The sequence below is a fragment of the Carassius carassius genome, chromosome 20 (assembly GCF_963082965.1).
Source record: "Carassius carassius chromosome 20, fCarCar2.1, whole genome shotgun sequence".
Lineage (NCBI taxonomy): Eukaryota > Metazoa > Chordata > Actinopteri > Cypriniformes > Cyprinidae > Carassius > Carassius carassius.
In genome coordinates this window covers 29,327,690-29,342,798 of record NC_081774.1, presented here as the reverse complement: position 1 = coordinate 29,342,798, position 15,109 = coordinate 29,327,690, and the positions used below count along the sequence as shown (strand labels likewise).

The 15,109-nt window shown below is 37.9% G+C and overlaps 1 protein-coding gene across 11 annotated transcripts in view; it reads left to right on the top strand.

Moving 5' to 3' along the window:
* LOC132096816 (histone-lysine N-methyltransferase 2C-like) overlaps nucleotides 1-15,109 on the top strand; it is a 110,226-nt gene that overhangs the window by 90,500 nt on the left and 4,617 nt on the right. For 10 of the 11 annotated variants that reach the window (XM_059502439.1, XM_059502441.1, XM_059502440.1 and 7 more), the window contains 15 exons: nucleotides 79-270; nucleotides 2,000-2,164; nucleotides 2,327-2,468; nucleotides 2,549-2,690; nucleotides 3,973-4,151; nucleotides 4,261-4,397; nucleotides 4,679-4,886; nucleotides 5,321-5,460; nucleotides 8,412-8,513; nucleotides 8,622-9,750; nucleotides 11,007-11,143; nucleotides 11,224-11,354; nucleotides 12,198-12,369; nucleotides 14,439-14,555; nucleotides 14,658-14,731. In XM_059502439.1, coding sequence (XP_059358422.1) covers nucleotides 79-270; nucleotides 2,000-2,164; nucleotides 2,327-2,468; nucleotides 2,549-2,690; nucleotides 3,973-4,151; nucleotides 4,261-4,397; nucleotides 4,679-4,886; nucleotides 5,321-5,460; nucleotides 8,412-8,513; nucleotides 8,622-9,750; nucleotides 11,007-11,143; nucleotides 11,224-11,354; nucleotides 12,198-12,369; nucleotides 14,439-14,555; nucleotides 14,658-14,731 — 3,167 coding nt within the window. The remainder of the gene's footprint in view (nucleotides 1-78; nucleotides 271-1,999; nucleotides 2,165-2,326; nucleotides 2,469-2,548; nucleotides 2,691-3,972; nucleotides 4,152-4,260; nucleotides 4,398-4,678; nucleotides 4,887-5,320; nucleotides 5,461-8,411; nucleotides 8,514-8,621; nucleotides 9,751-11,006; nucleotides 11,144-11,223; nucleotides 11,355-12,197; nucleotides 12,370-14,438; nucleotides 14,556-14,657; nucleotides 14,732-15,109) is intronic. The other variant, XM_059502435.1, reaches the window with a different exon arrangement.

Genomic DNA, 15,109 nt, shown 5'->3' with positions numbered 1-15,109 from the left:
GAGAAAGTCAGGAGATAATGTCATCTTAAAACATTTTGAGTTCTTGTTTTGACGGTGTCATTTTTTCCTTCCCCACAGACATTCTCGGATTCAAACCACCCTGATTTCCCCGGACCATTACTTCCAGAGGGCAAGAAGAAACAGAGGAACAAAAGGTTACCCAAGAGTGGAGACAGACCCGCTCCCCGCTGTAAAAAGAGAAAGAAAGAGGATGAAGACAATCAAGCAGTGTATTCCTCTACTGAGCCAGTAATGACCCAGTTAAAACAGGTACAATAAAAAATCCTTTTTATTTTCAGTCTAGGTCAGTCGTATGTACTTCCACACCTGTCAGTAGGGCTTAAAAATCTCTTCATAAACACCAAACCATAAATGTGGTCTTCTGAGTAATATTTTACTGCTTATCATTTAGCATTGCTATATTATTACGGGTCAAAATAACAGTTTTCTGTTTAAACGTGTTATAGTTTTATTTATTCTATGGAAAGTTGAATATTACTCCAGTCTTCAGTGTCACAAGATCCTTCAGAAATCATTGTGCTGCTCAAGAAACATTTCTTCTTCTTCTTCTTCTTCTTCTTCTTCTTCTTCTTCTTTTTATTATTATTAACATTGAAAAAATCTTATACTGCTTAATATTTTCGTGAAAACTGTTTTTTTGCAGAGTAGAAATTTCAAAAGAATAACATTTATTATTTGTTTTACTTTTTATCAATTGAATGCATTCTTGCTAAGTAAGAATATTAATTTCTTTCTTTAAAAAATAATAAATGGTTTAGGAATTAAACTTTCTTTTGAGGATGTTAAGATATTTTTATTGAGGTATAAGGCTAAATGCTAATTGAGAAAGTGACCGTAATTTAAGACCTATCAGCAAATCCACTCAATGTTTGAAATCATACACTTGTTGCATTGCTAAAACAATTTCATGTTATGCACAGAAACATTAGTCTGGTATGAATGTTTGTCATAGCCACTTTGTCATGCAATATGAGAATGAGTCAAGCATGTTCTGCTTTTAATCACAGACATGATTACAGACAGGAGAGACTGTGCCAAAGCAACTCATGTCTTGTGTATCATCACAATAGAAATCACTGGCCAGAGGAGGATAGTGCTGTGAAATGAACGAATTATGAACGCTCATCACATAAAAGAAAGTCACTGGTGTAGATAATGACCTCTATGACTGAGGAATCTGGGGTCGACACAGCAGTTTAAAATGCTCCTGACCGAAGATTTTTCTGTCGAGAAGTTTTTAGGAATTAAACAGTTGTTGTTGTTGTTATTTTTTGTTGAACTTTTAGTTAGGAATGAATAGTTTTACTTAGCAAGGACACATTCAATTGTTTTAAAGTGACAATAAAATATTTAATAAATATAAAAAATATTTAAATATTGAATCATTTTGATAATAAGAATTAATGTTTTTGGGCAGCAAATCGGCATATTAGTTATATCTGAAGGATCATGTGACACCGAAGACTGGAGTAAAGGTGTTGAAAATTCAGCTTTAGTAATACAGGGAAATATATTCAGATATAAAACAGTCATTTTAAACTGTAATGATATTTCATAGTACAGCTTTACTCTAATTATTACTCAAAATACTCTACTTTTACTGCTACCTTATTATTCGTAAGAGACTTTTCAAAAGTATTAAAAAATTGTATGCCAAGTAATTGTTTCTGTACTCATTTTTGGTTAAGTTTAGCTAAATACTAAATTAATCTAATCAATTTAATACTTTTTTAATATCATATTTAAATTTGTTTTCATTCAATTATATTTTGTCATTTATTATAATAGTAAATGTCATCACTGTAAAATTAAAAAATTATAAAGAGTCTTAACATAAGGTGTATGTCATACCTTATGCTCATCACATTAGAAGTTGTCAGTTTTCTGACAGGTTTCTTAATTACACTCTTCTAAGCGTGACCTTTCTCTCACGTTTCCCATATGTCACTCTTTGTGTTACATTGTTCCACTGCACCAGCAGCTTTCTCTCTTGCCCCTAATGGAGCCTCTGGTGGGGGTGAACTTTGCCCATTTCATGCCCTATGGGGGCAGACAGCTGGACGGGGAGAGCCGTCTTTCGGGCTCATTTGGGAGCGCTTCATTGGACGGCGTCTCTGACTATTACTCCCAGCTGATTTACAAGGTAATTAAGAGCAGCTAATAAAACGCTCTGTGACTGTACATTTGCTGCTGAAGCTTTTTTTGTGACTTACATCAAGTCTCATGACATCAGCAGTAAACTCCACTTATTAGGTTTCATGTATCAGACATACAGATGGTCACTCGGATTTTTATCTCTCTACAGCAGAATAATTTGAGCAACCCCCCCACGCCTCCCGCCTCTCTTCCCCCGACTCCTCCTCCAGTGGCGCGCCAGAAGATGCTCAATGGCTTTGCCACAACAGAGGAGCTGGCCAGCAAAGGGGGCGTCATTGTTAGCCATGACGGTGAGCAATTTATATCAAAAGCCCAAAACCAAAATGTTGGACAGTGGACACTAATGATAATAATTGTTGTGTTTCAACAGTCACCAAAGGGCTGCTTTCTCGACCGCTGCAGTTTAAGGCTGAGGAGGAGCTGCTGGCTCGAGCTCTGGCTCAGGGGCCCAAAACTGTGAATGTGCCGGCTTCTCTTCCCACCCCGCCTCATAACAACCAGGAGGAGCTCAGGTCAGTGGACCGATAACAAGAACTGGGATTGCACTTCCCACTGATGTTTCTGTGACCTTCAGATGTGCATTTTCATTAACAGAGTAGAGTTACATTTGCAATTTTGCTAAGTTCTAGAGGTACTACAGGGACTGAATTAATGTCTAATGAAAATTAAGCTTTGCCATCACATGAATAAATACTATTTTTAAATATATTAGAATAAAAAGCAGTTATTTACAATATAAAATTTTAATATTCATTTAATAAAAAATATAGAAAACCGAATACTTTTGAACAGTAGTGCACATAACCCTACCCCCTTTTTTAAGAATTAAAGTAATTTTTATGATGCTAGTAAATATTATCATCACTTTAAATATTATAAAAGAGTCTTAGCATTAGGTATGAGACGTGCAGTAGCTTCACATGAGAAGTCAGGTTTCTGAGAGGTCTGAAAGGACCTCTGAATTATTTCCTTAAAATAATAAAGGGTTGATTCCTCAGTGAGGGGAAGATTTCTGTACTCAAGGATGATTTTGTAGCTAATTATTCTAGTTGCAAAGGATATAGGCCTAATAAAATTACTTTTTTCCTCAGATTTGGGAACATTTAAAGTTATGATTTCTCTACTATTAGCTTATCTCCTACACCGAATTTTTAACTTCCCTCTATAATACAGAAAATATATGACAACATGTATACACTTTGTTTTACATGATGATTTTTAAAGTAGTGAGGTGTTGTTATCAAACATTATTGTCTAACTGATTTATTTAAATATGTATCATCCGAATGTATTTTAGATTTTTTGTCTAGTGTTTATCTGAAACATCTTTTATAACCTTTTGTTAATAGCCATGAAAATAGCCTTGATGCTGGCATGGCGTTAAAAAGTGAATAAATAACAATCATAATCAAACATTGTTTGTTTAGTTTTTATAAATTCAAACTGAATTGTTTGCTAAATAACTTGTGTTCAAGGACAAAATCAAACCTAGCTCTGTTTTCTAAAACTGAAAAATGTCATTAGCATCTCACACAATATAAAAAATAAAATAAAAATCATCATTACTCTACAATCCACTTGAAGGATGATCAAGGCCTTGTTCAGACCTTTATTCCAGAGCAAATGCTTTAGCACAGATGAAACCCTTTTGAACCCGTTGAATCCCCATAGTATGTGCATAAATGTAATATAAAATAAAATATCAGGTGGACAGTGCTTCGCTGAAATGTGTTTTCTAACCATTCATCTATTTTTCAGCTAAAGTGTAAAAATGTATTTCTCTTGTACAAACAGGGGACAGGAGCAATGTGAAGACAGAGACACCCCAGACAGCTTCGTCCCGTCTTCTTCCCCAGAGAGTGTTGTTGGCATGGAGGTCAGCCGCTATCCTGATCTCTCATTGGTCAAGGAGGAACCTCCTTCTCCAGCCCTGTCTCCAGTAATTCCAATGTTTCCTGTCTTTAGGGGCAAAGGTATCGAACTCCTTCGATTTGTACCTACACTTACATTATAAATGTTTTGGGTGACCACAGTGGATTCGTTTTTTTGTAATCCGTTTTGTTTGTTCCACTTGTGTTGTAGGCTCAGAGGTCAGATTACGAGAGGTCAAGACGGAGCCTTCATCGGTGTTCTTCGGCTCTCCATTTGGATCAGTGCAAAACGGTTCCAACTCTGGGCTGGTGTCCATCGCCATCACGCTGAAGCCCGCAGCTGCTGGGGTAAGAAAAAAAGATGGTTGACTAGAGAAATCTTTTTTTAATCAGTCAGTTTTTGCTCGACTTCAGAGGATTGTCTTGATTGCCAGCACAAGAACATGAAGCACATTCATTTCCCTGCTACAGAATGAGCGTACACAAAATTGAGTAGTAAATAATCAGATTGTTACATTGTCTGAAGAAAAAAGTATGAGCAATAGAAACAGTGATGCTTGAGTCAACAAACATAGCTAATGTGTGAAATAATATCTAAACCCTTCTCGTTCTTCACTGTGGTGTTTCAGAACATCACTGACGTTGTTGCAGCCATTGCTGACCTGATCCGTGTGAAGATCCCCAGCAGCTACGAGGTCAGCAGTGGTCCGGGAGGAACTATGGGGGCCATCAAGACCTCAGTGGATCCACAGCACCTGATCTCTGCCCTTCATGAGCCGAACGGACTGAGAGCCACACAGCAAGCACCTCAGCAGCTACAACACAACCATAACAAAAGTGAGGAACGCTTGCCTATCAGTATTTTGCATCAATTCTTTCTAACAGAGGTTTTGGCCAAATACATGTCTTTTTTTTTGTTCAAACAGTAATATTGTTTATTGTTTAAGAATTGTTTATCCATCACTTGTTAACTGTGCAATAATGTGTCTGTGTCTGGCTGAGTTGCTGATGGAGATTGATTGATTTTGTATAGCTACTTAAACACAGTAGTGATCTTGCCCTGAACTCTATCCTGTTGAAGTCTGCTCATCTGTGTCAGATACTCACTTAATGAATGTACTGAATCACATTAAAAGCCTCAATACAAGATTACATTGTATTCATCACAGGGAAATGACATAGCTCTAGTATCGTTGTGTAATTGCCGTTTTTACTCTAATCAGAACTGGTAGGAGGAACCTTTTCTATTGACAACTGTGGATATCTTTCAGGTCTTGTTGGTGGTAGAGAGCGGGATAAGAAGGGACAGGAAAGCCCAGGAACAAAGCAACAATGGTGTCAACACTGTAAAGTGGTTGTCCTTGGCAATGGCGTGAGGAAAATTACCAAAGATGAGCAGGGCAAAGCACAGGTATGAATATGCTATTTTGCTTCACGCTTAGTGTTTTTTAAAAGTCATTTGAAACCCATTTTAATTAGAAACATCTGACATATTTGCATGTGAAATGTAGGTTGGGAGTTTATTTTATTGATTAGATCATTGTGGACATTGCATTGTGAACGGAACGTGGACGCCACCCCACTAGAAACTGCAGTTTTTGTCCATTTTGCATTTATTTAGATGCGGAACCGCCGTATCTCTTTAGGCTATGACCACATCAAATGGGAGAATTTTCAGATGCGCACTCGAGCTTCACCTCAGTGTCAGGCGCAAGTCAAACGAGCGCGGAAAAGCTACAGCAGCCAAATGAGCTGCAGTAGAACAACTGTGAACTGCGGTCAGATGAGATATTGTTAGACTATTTGTCAGTAAAACACATCAGCCATTTTACTGTGCTCACAGTGCACACTCTTCAACAGTACGCAGATATGTGGTGCACGCTCTATATCAATTCATCATAAATAACCCGCACAAGAAACTTTGAGCATAGGCTACATACCTCATTCTGTCATCAGCTAAGTCCTGAAATCATCAAAAAGGTGATTAAAACTGCAAACAAAATGTACGCAGCACACAAGAATGTCTCTCAAATGCATGTACTGAAATATATTCTGCGATTCGAGATTACCATATAAGGCACAAGATGATATGTATTTTTTCTTTGCAATTTAATGCACAAATAAATGTGAGCACAGTGCACTTATACTAGAAAATATGCGAAAATTAAAACATTTAAATGCATAAAATAACTAATTTTATATTCTGGCATTTATGACTGTTTACTTTTTTTAATGGGACATAATTTGTATTTATCAAGAAAATAGTTGTTTAAAAAAAAAAAAAAAAAAATCACAATTTAATAATAATGTCAGAAATGTACAATTATGTAATGTTTCCTTTACACTATTATTCAAACAGCAAATAAATTATATAGAGAGTGACATTATCACTAACATTGATCTATCGCCAGTTTAAGCACTGATTCAAGTTATTCTTATAGTTATTGTTTCGCCGATTTTCTCAAAAAAAAAAAACTATCGTTATAATCACTAAAGCTATATAAACTGTGAAATGAATCTCTTACTTTTTACATACATATGCGCTTTGTTGTTTATGATGAGGGAATTCGCAAGAGTGCGGAATTCAGTCAGCGAACACGCACACGCTCAAAAAAACTGATGAGTTTCAGCAAGGACCCATCTGAACGCTTCTGTTTTGCCATTGCATTCCTAAACTCAAGAACATTTTGTGTGATTGGTTAAAATGAGCAACACTGTAAAAATGCCTAAAATAAAATACGCGCAACATGAGAAGATCTTAATTTAATGGCAGATTCGACACCGTCTATTCATATAAACTTTGTTAGCAACAGATGTAATAGTTTATATTTGTTTGTGCAGGGCCATTTTTTACGTTAGGTCTTAAAGTGGCAGCAGCTTAATAAACTTGCTGCCGTCTGTCATTAATGTTAAACAGACTACCCCAGCAAAAGAGAAATCATCTTTTTTTTGTAATGTTAATAAAAATCTATGTATGTTTCATTCATACAGTGTTGTAGTTTACAATTTGATTACTTTCAGATTACATTCCAGAGCTCAACGTTAAGGATTTTTTCTACTTGACCAGTTGGGTCAGCGGTTCAAATTTTTACTTAACCTGCCACAAAAATAAAATAGTTGCTGTTATCATTGTTTTTGTTTGTCCAATAAATATGATACCAATATTTTAGATACCAATTAAATTGTATAATTCTTGATTTCAATTTTGATACCACAGCAAAAACCACTACCTATAAATAAATATAATGTTCAAACATTATTAAAGACAAGTGAATAGCCAGTAAATAAGAACACATGAACAAATTACAAGTATAGCACAATTGAATATAGGCCTATAGCACAAAGATAGAAATGAAATGATGATTTATGTTTTTCAGATACAAAAATTGAAAAATCACATAAAATAACATTTGCATATTCTTCACTCTGCACCTTTATTTTTCAAAGCCATTTGAGATTAGAGGCAACCACTGCATTTTAATCATGAATCAATCAAAACAAAAATGTGCAATCTTTCATTTATATTAGACTGTATGATTTCAAATTCTGAAGCAAAAACAGAATGGTCTGACTATAGTTTTGTAAAATTATGCTGCATAAATCATTGCACGAAACAGAAACAGCAGACGGGCTGAATTAAATGCAATTTAACTCTCTGCCAGCAGGTGGCACTTAACAGCAATAATACAGCGTTTCCTCGGTTACCACTATTAAACACAGCAGCATATTAACACTAATCTAATTTAAATGCGTTATATGGAGGCAAGATGAAAAGAAAACACCATGAAACCTTTTCTGAAAACAACCAATTCCCCTCAGAAACACATTCATATAAAATTCAACATTTGGATTTTCTTCCTATATTTCGCGTATTTTGAACGGTGATCTTGTTCTGCCTACTACAGTATTTTCTCCTCTTTGCCTCTGTCTTCAACATCTCTGGCCTCTGTTAGTGGCCACCCGTCTGCTGTCGCGAGCGTCCTGCACACTGGCCCCAAGCCATCGGGCAGTCCTTATTGTCGAGCCCTACATTCAGTTTCTGTAGTATTTCTTCCCTGAATACTTGCTTGAAATTTTTAAAGTACTGTTTATTGTCTCTTATTTTTTACTCTGGCTATTTGCTTTGCTTCAATGAGTCTGAGAACTATTTACTTGTATTAGTTGCAGGGCCCACTAATTATTAACTTCCAAAATAGTTAAAAATAATCGTCATGAGATCATGGAACATGATCCTACCTGAAAATATTACGATATGATACTTTGAACATATCGCCCACCCCTAGATTGCATAGATGACAACAGGAAAGTCATTTAAAAAAACAAGCCTTTTTAAACCTGTTGTCCTCCTCTGATTTCTCCCAGAAGTCTCAGTTATGGTCGGATGCTGGTTTGGTGTTCTGCAGTCATAGCTGTCTCATTCTGCACTCATCATCCTCTCAGTCCAATGGGAACGCTGACACCAAGGTTTGTTTTCTCTGTCATAATCCATATGCAGACAGTGTGGTTGTTTTTATTTGCCTGATGGATAATTACGCATGATGATTTTTGCACGTTTTTGTGTTGCATTTCCAGGCATCTGTTGCTCTACTTCCTGAAAGTGCTTTGCAACAGTGTCCCTCTAAAGTCCAGCACCAGTACAGCAACAACATGTCCTCGCTAGACGTCCACTGCCTGGCCCAACTCCAGCCCAAACCGTCCCCTCCCTCTCCGAACCTTCACACAGCGATCAAGATGGAGTCCAAACCTGAAAGCATATCAGAAAGTCATCTTAAAGTGACGGTACAACTTAAACCGTGTTCCCAGAGCCACATGGAAGACAAACCATGGCATCACGGCAAACGGTGGAAAGGCCTGCGCTGGCGAAAATGGACGGTACACATTTCGATACCAAAAGTTAGCACCCAAACATCGGAGTCAGAAGTTGAGGAGCTTTTGCAGCAGCTCAACTCATCTCTGCGACCGTGCTCAACCACTCGAGACCAGCGCCGCTGCTGTTTCTGCCAACAGATAGGCGATGGGATGACGGATGGCCCAGCCAGGCTGCTAAACCTGGACTTGGACACCTGGGTGCACCTCAACTGTGCCCTCTGGTCCTCCGAGGTCTATGAGACACAAGCCGGTGCCCTAATCAACGTAGAACTGGCGCGCCAGCGAGGACAAACAGTGGTTTGTGCGTTCTGTCAGCGCTTGGGTGCCACCAGTGGCTGCCATCGGCTGCGCTGCCTCAACATCTACCACTTCACGTGCGCCTTGCAGGCCGGCTGTACGTTTTTCAAGGATAAGACAATGCTGTGCCACCAACACCGGCCGCGAGGTTCTGGCGCCGCCGCTGGGTTGCACTTAGAACAGCAACTTCGCTGCTTCTCCGTGTTCCGCCGCGTGTTTGTGCAGCGCGATGAGCTGAGACAGTTAGCGGCGGCTGTGCAGCAGCCTGAACGTGGCCATACTTTCCGAGTGGGCAGTTTGCTTTTCCATGCAATGGGTCAGCTTCCACCTGCCCTGCTGCCCACGTTTCATTCGTCCATAGCTATCTTTCCACCTGGCTACGAGGCGAGCCGGCTCTACTGGAGCATGCGGCATGGCCAGAAGCGCTGCCGGTACGTCTGCTCTGTGGAAGAGCATGAGGGGCGTCCCGAATTCAGCATCTGTGTCATTGAGCAGGGCTACGAGGATCTGGTGCTGACTGACACCACTGCTAAAGGTACAGCTGCCGCAGTCTCCATTCGATGAATTAAATCACATGTGCTGATATAAAATATGAAAGGGTTCCCATAGGTACTTAAGTCACTTTGATCAAATTTACAGTCATAAAAACTCTTTGAACTGGTATAGCAGTCTTAATAATCATTTTAAACTGACTTATATTTAGGAACAGAAAAAAAAACTGAAATTGCAGTACGCCTAATGAGATGATTAAACCTTAAATGGCTATGATTTAATGAAATAAAAGACATCACACATTCTACAGGCTTACAATTTCAGAGTAGTTCACAGTCCTGTCCATTGCCGATGCCAATAGATTGCCATTTATGAATTATGACAATAATTACTTCATGATGTTTATATGTTGTAAAAGCACATATTTTATCTTCATCACCTTTTTCATGAGCAGCTGAAAATAGTTAAACATAGAAATGTTCAAAAAAGAGTCAGGGTTTATTTCAGGCTTGTGTATAATTAAAAGTCCTGCATTATGCATGAAGTCTTTTTTATGGTGTAAAGGGCTATTTTGGTTATTCATACTGTATCTGTCATATAATTCAGCATAAAGTATTTTCTTTTTGGTTCACCCTGTCAAAGGAAGAAAAGACTTAAAACATCAACACGTTCAGTATAGAGGTTTTATAATAATTTGCTTTTCTTTAAACACATTATTGTATCAGCCAAATACAGTATTGGTCTCCAATTCGTATATATTGATATATTAATAGATAAACCAATTTCAGTATATATTAAACATCTAAAACAGTGTTTTGTATTTGCATTTACCCTGTTCTGTTAATAAGAAGCATCAAGTCTTCAGTGAATATCTGCCTCAAATTAATAATCTGCAATGCATTTATTTTGAGATTATCTGGGTTTATTCTGTGTAGATATACAGTATTCTTAAAAACATATTTAAAACTATTTTATTTGGTTTGAGCTCCGCAGATACCCTGAGCAGATATATTTGTATTTTAGTATTATTTTGAAATGTATGAGTGATCTGAACCATGATGAGCTGCACATGCACTCTGGATGTGCACTAGAGGACAAAACAATTTATCCACACGCATCCCATATATTTATTTAAACAAATTAAACTGAAGCTTTTTGAGGTTCAGTAATCACACTATGCCATATAATTGAAATTTCAGTGTGATTGTGTAGCTCTCATTTAAACCAGTTAAAAGATAATCTTACCAGTCGTACCTGACAGCGACATGATGTTTTTTGCTATTTGTGTGTGTGCTCTAGGAGTCTGGGACAAGGTTCTTGGGCCTGTGGCCGAGAGGAGGGCTGAGACGGGCATGCTGAGACTCTTCCCCATCTATCTAAAGGGAGAGGATCTCTTTGGGCTCACCGTCTCAGCAGTCACCCGTATTGCTGAATCAGTAAGTACAATCAACCTTCGTATCGCTCAAAGCACATTGTCCAGTTATGCACAGTTGGTTGATTTGTCACTGTATTGCAGCTGCCGGGTGTGGAGGCGTGCTCGAGGTATCGATTCCGTTATGGACATAATCCCATGTTGGTGCTTCCACTGTCCATCAATCCATCTGGCTGCGCTCGTTCTGAGTTGCAGACGTACCCCCATCATGAGAGGTCAGTAGCTGAATATTGTGAAAACGGTTTTTCAGTATTGTGAAAAATGAAGGTGTGATGACATCGACAAAATTTCAGCGAAATTGCATGTGCCAAATCAGTTTCTGCTGGTCTTAATTTGACATGCTTCAAAATAATGCTTTAAGTGTGACATAAAGTGTTGATTAAAGTTGTGGCATTAAATGTTGCATGCACTGCAAAGAATAAATATCTTCATCGATATTTTCATCTTGTTTTCTAGTTCAAATACCTAACGATCTTTAATATAGCAGATTTGCTTGTTTTAATTGTAAACACACTCCATTTGAATTCATTTCTCAGAATACAAGACCTTCTTATTTTGTCATTTTGTTTCTCAGTGTATCTTGATTTAAGAATCTTTAGATATTTGCACTTGAAAACAAGACAAAAATACAGAGGAAGAACATTCCAGTTAAGCTATTTTTGCTTGTAAAATTGATTAAAATATGAATTGAGGAATGGTTTGAAGTTGTGTTTTCAAACTGTTGCTAATACATCTCTAGATAATGACAGTTCATGTATTGTTAACTTTGATTTATTATTTGTTACTTTAATTGGTCTTAATATTGTATTACCCAGTCTTAAACCCTGGTAAACGGGTCTATTGTCATTGTAAATAGCATAGGCAAATTTAAGTGAATATAAGCACAATCTGTGTGAGGAACTTGAGGGCAAAAAAAAAAGAGTACAGGTGAAAAATTCCTTCATGCAGATATCAGTCATATTTTAGGGCTGGACAAGCAAATTTGGTGCTGATTCCTATTGAAATGAGGAACAGATATAATGTTTTCTTCCTCTGTTTCTGTCACTGTCTCCGCACAGGCTGAAGATCCTCTCCGTGTGGTCCAGAACATCTCACTGCATCCAGAACTCGACGCTGGCGGAGAGGGGATCATCTCACAGCAAGCACTTTGTGCACTCTAAGTCATCTCAGTACCGCCGGCTGACCAGCGACTGGAAGACAAACGTGTATCTGGCACACTCTCGCATCCAGGTGAGTCCATGCACACGAGCCGCTTCGTGAAGAACAACCGGTCTGATGCATATTGGTAAAAGCGGACTGAAATGGCCATGACTGAAAAGGGGATGTTTTAAGGGATTCAGATAGGCCTTGAAATACTCTGTGTGCCTCGAGTGACTACAGTTTCTGTCATTCCTCTAAGAGCATCTTAATGAATAAGCCTGTGTTGTTGGCATTCCTCCCTCTGGCACGGTTGTGTGGTCATCTACAATAGCCACGGCTTATCCAGTGTCACTTCCAGATCCCTGCCGAGCTTTTTAAAACCACACAGGCATAAAAACAGCTAAATCACTGAGACACTGAGTAGGGCTGGGCGATATGGAGCAAAAAATATATCTCGATATATTTTGCTATATCTCGATATACGATATATATCTTGATATCTTTACAGGAAAAATTACCCCCCAAAAACTACTGCAAAAACAAATATGCCAAATATTACATGTTTAGGGCCCTGTGAAATGTTTTTTTCTTCACCATATGTTTTATTGTTACCTAATTCTGTGTCTTAGCATGTGTAATTATTTAAATGCATAAAAACAACTTAATTTGTTAAATTTCTTTCTTAAAATAGCCTTATGTGAAATGTTTTTTCCCCTCTGAAATTCTGTGTATTTACATTTTTCTGGTTATCAAATGAAAGCATAAAACATTCTTTTAATTTATCTTTTAATTATTGAAAATTAAGCAAACTTTATTTTTTGGTAAATAAAGGGGATTTACTATTAAAAATAAAACATGGAAGAAATGTTGTGTGATTATTCCTTAAATTATGTTCGTTTCATTATAATAGTAGTAGTAGTAGGCTATGTACATTCTGCTGAACAATAGTAATAGATTTCTGGCAAATACTTTTATTTTGACGGTTTACCTTTACAGTTCTGTGTATGTGATACTACAGTCTATGATGTGATATATGACGCTAGTTTTACTCAAATAAAACGGTCAGATGCTCATGAAGTGACTCTCAGTGCAGTTCTGGAGATGTTCTTCATGTGTTCATGTCCTCATTTAGTGAGACGACATAAGCTGAAATCACTCGCGCTTCAGTGTGTGTTAATAAAGGAAGAGGCGCATCTGCACCATTCATTAACACAGACACGCAGAACATGCGGGATTCATATTTAAATAGACTTTTCCGGCTTAATATTTGCAGATATTAGTCTATATCGCGATTTGATGTAAGTGCAATGACCTACTTTTGATTAATTCATTCAAAATTTGACAAATTCCGTGACATTCCACATTTAACTGTGAATTCCGTTTTTATGACTGGATTCCGCGATTCCGTCTGCGTTTTCTGCATCGCGGAAATCATAGGGCCCTACAGTAGACATCTGCTTGCTGTTCGTCCGACGCCTTAAAACCGAACTATCTCCATATAATGGAGCCAGTTGTCCTTATTTTTAGACTAGTTCTGTAGTCTCCGGGCTGGTTGCGGATGACGCCATGTTCAATGAGACAACACGCGAGGGGAGGGGGAATAAAAGCAAGGAGGCGGGGGGCGAGCACAGCACACAGAAGACAAACAAGCAAAGTGGCGGAATCAGAATTAAATATAAACAATATATCGATATATACGATATGTCAAAATCCATACCATGTTTAAAAAATATCTCAATATATTTTAAATATCGAGATATCGTCCACCCCTAACACTGAGTCTCATTCTGTCATCTGTACAAACCTGTGTCTGTTAATTGAAGCCATGTTTTTTTACCACACAGAGATCTTCTTAGCACATTTTCATGGGATTCTTGTTTCTTTCTGTGTAAGTCTTTGGAGACGATCTTATTTCTGAGGCATATTTGTATCCAGAAGTGAGCTACACCTGACAAAAGCTCATTTGTAAAATAAAATAATTATAATTATATAATAATAAATGTTATAAAAATGCAGAAAGTTTTTAGGTAGAATTATCTTATAGTGTTTATATTTAGTTTGTCCCCATAGCTAACTAAACGTGTGTGTGTGTGCGTGCGTGCGTGCGTGTGTGTCTAGCCTTGGCTGTGGTGCATGTCTAATGTGTCTTGTGTCTGCAGGGTCTTGGGCTGTTTGCAGCGCGTGACATTGAGAAGCAGACCATGGTGATTGAATACATGGGGGATATTCTGCGCGCTGAGGTGGCCGTGAGGAGAGAGCTGCTGTACAAGGCTAAGGTAACGCTCGCTCAGCCACTGAGGGAACAACGCTGGGAATAATGTTACCTTGACTTGCTGTCCAAATTCATTTGTCTGAATCTGTGTGGATTTCTCCGACAGAACCGGCCAGCGTACATGTTCCGCATCGACGGGATGCGAGTTATCGATGCAACCCGGTCTGGAAGCCCTGCAAGGTAAGAGATGAACTTAGCTTCTCATATCAGCTTTCAAATGTGAACATTACTTAATAATGCATTATGGGCAATGTCAGATCTGACATATTGTTATCTTTTCTATATTTGACACAATTCTGTGATCTGCTTTAGGATTACTATTTGAGATACTCTGCTGTTCAGAAGTTTGGGGTGTTTGAAAGAAGTCTCACCAAGGCTACATTTATTTGATCAAAAATACAGTAAAAACAGTGATAGATTGTGAAATATTATTTCTATTTAATATAATTTAAATCTATATTAATATATATGTAAAATGTAATTTATTCCTGTGGTGCAAAGCTGAATTTCCTGCAGCCATTACTTCAGTCTTCAGTGTCACATGATCCTTCAGAAAAG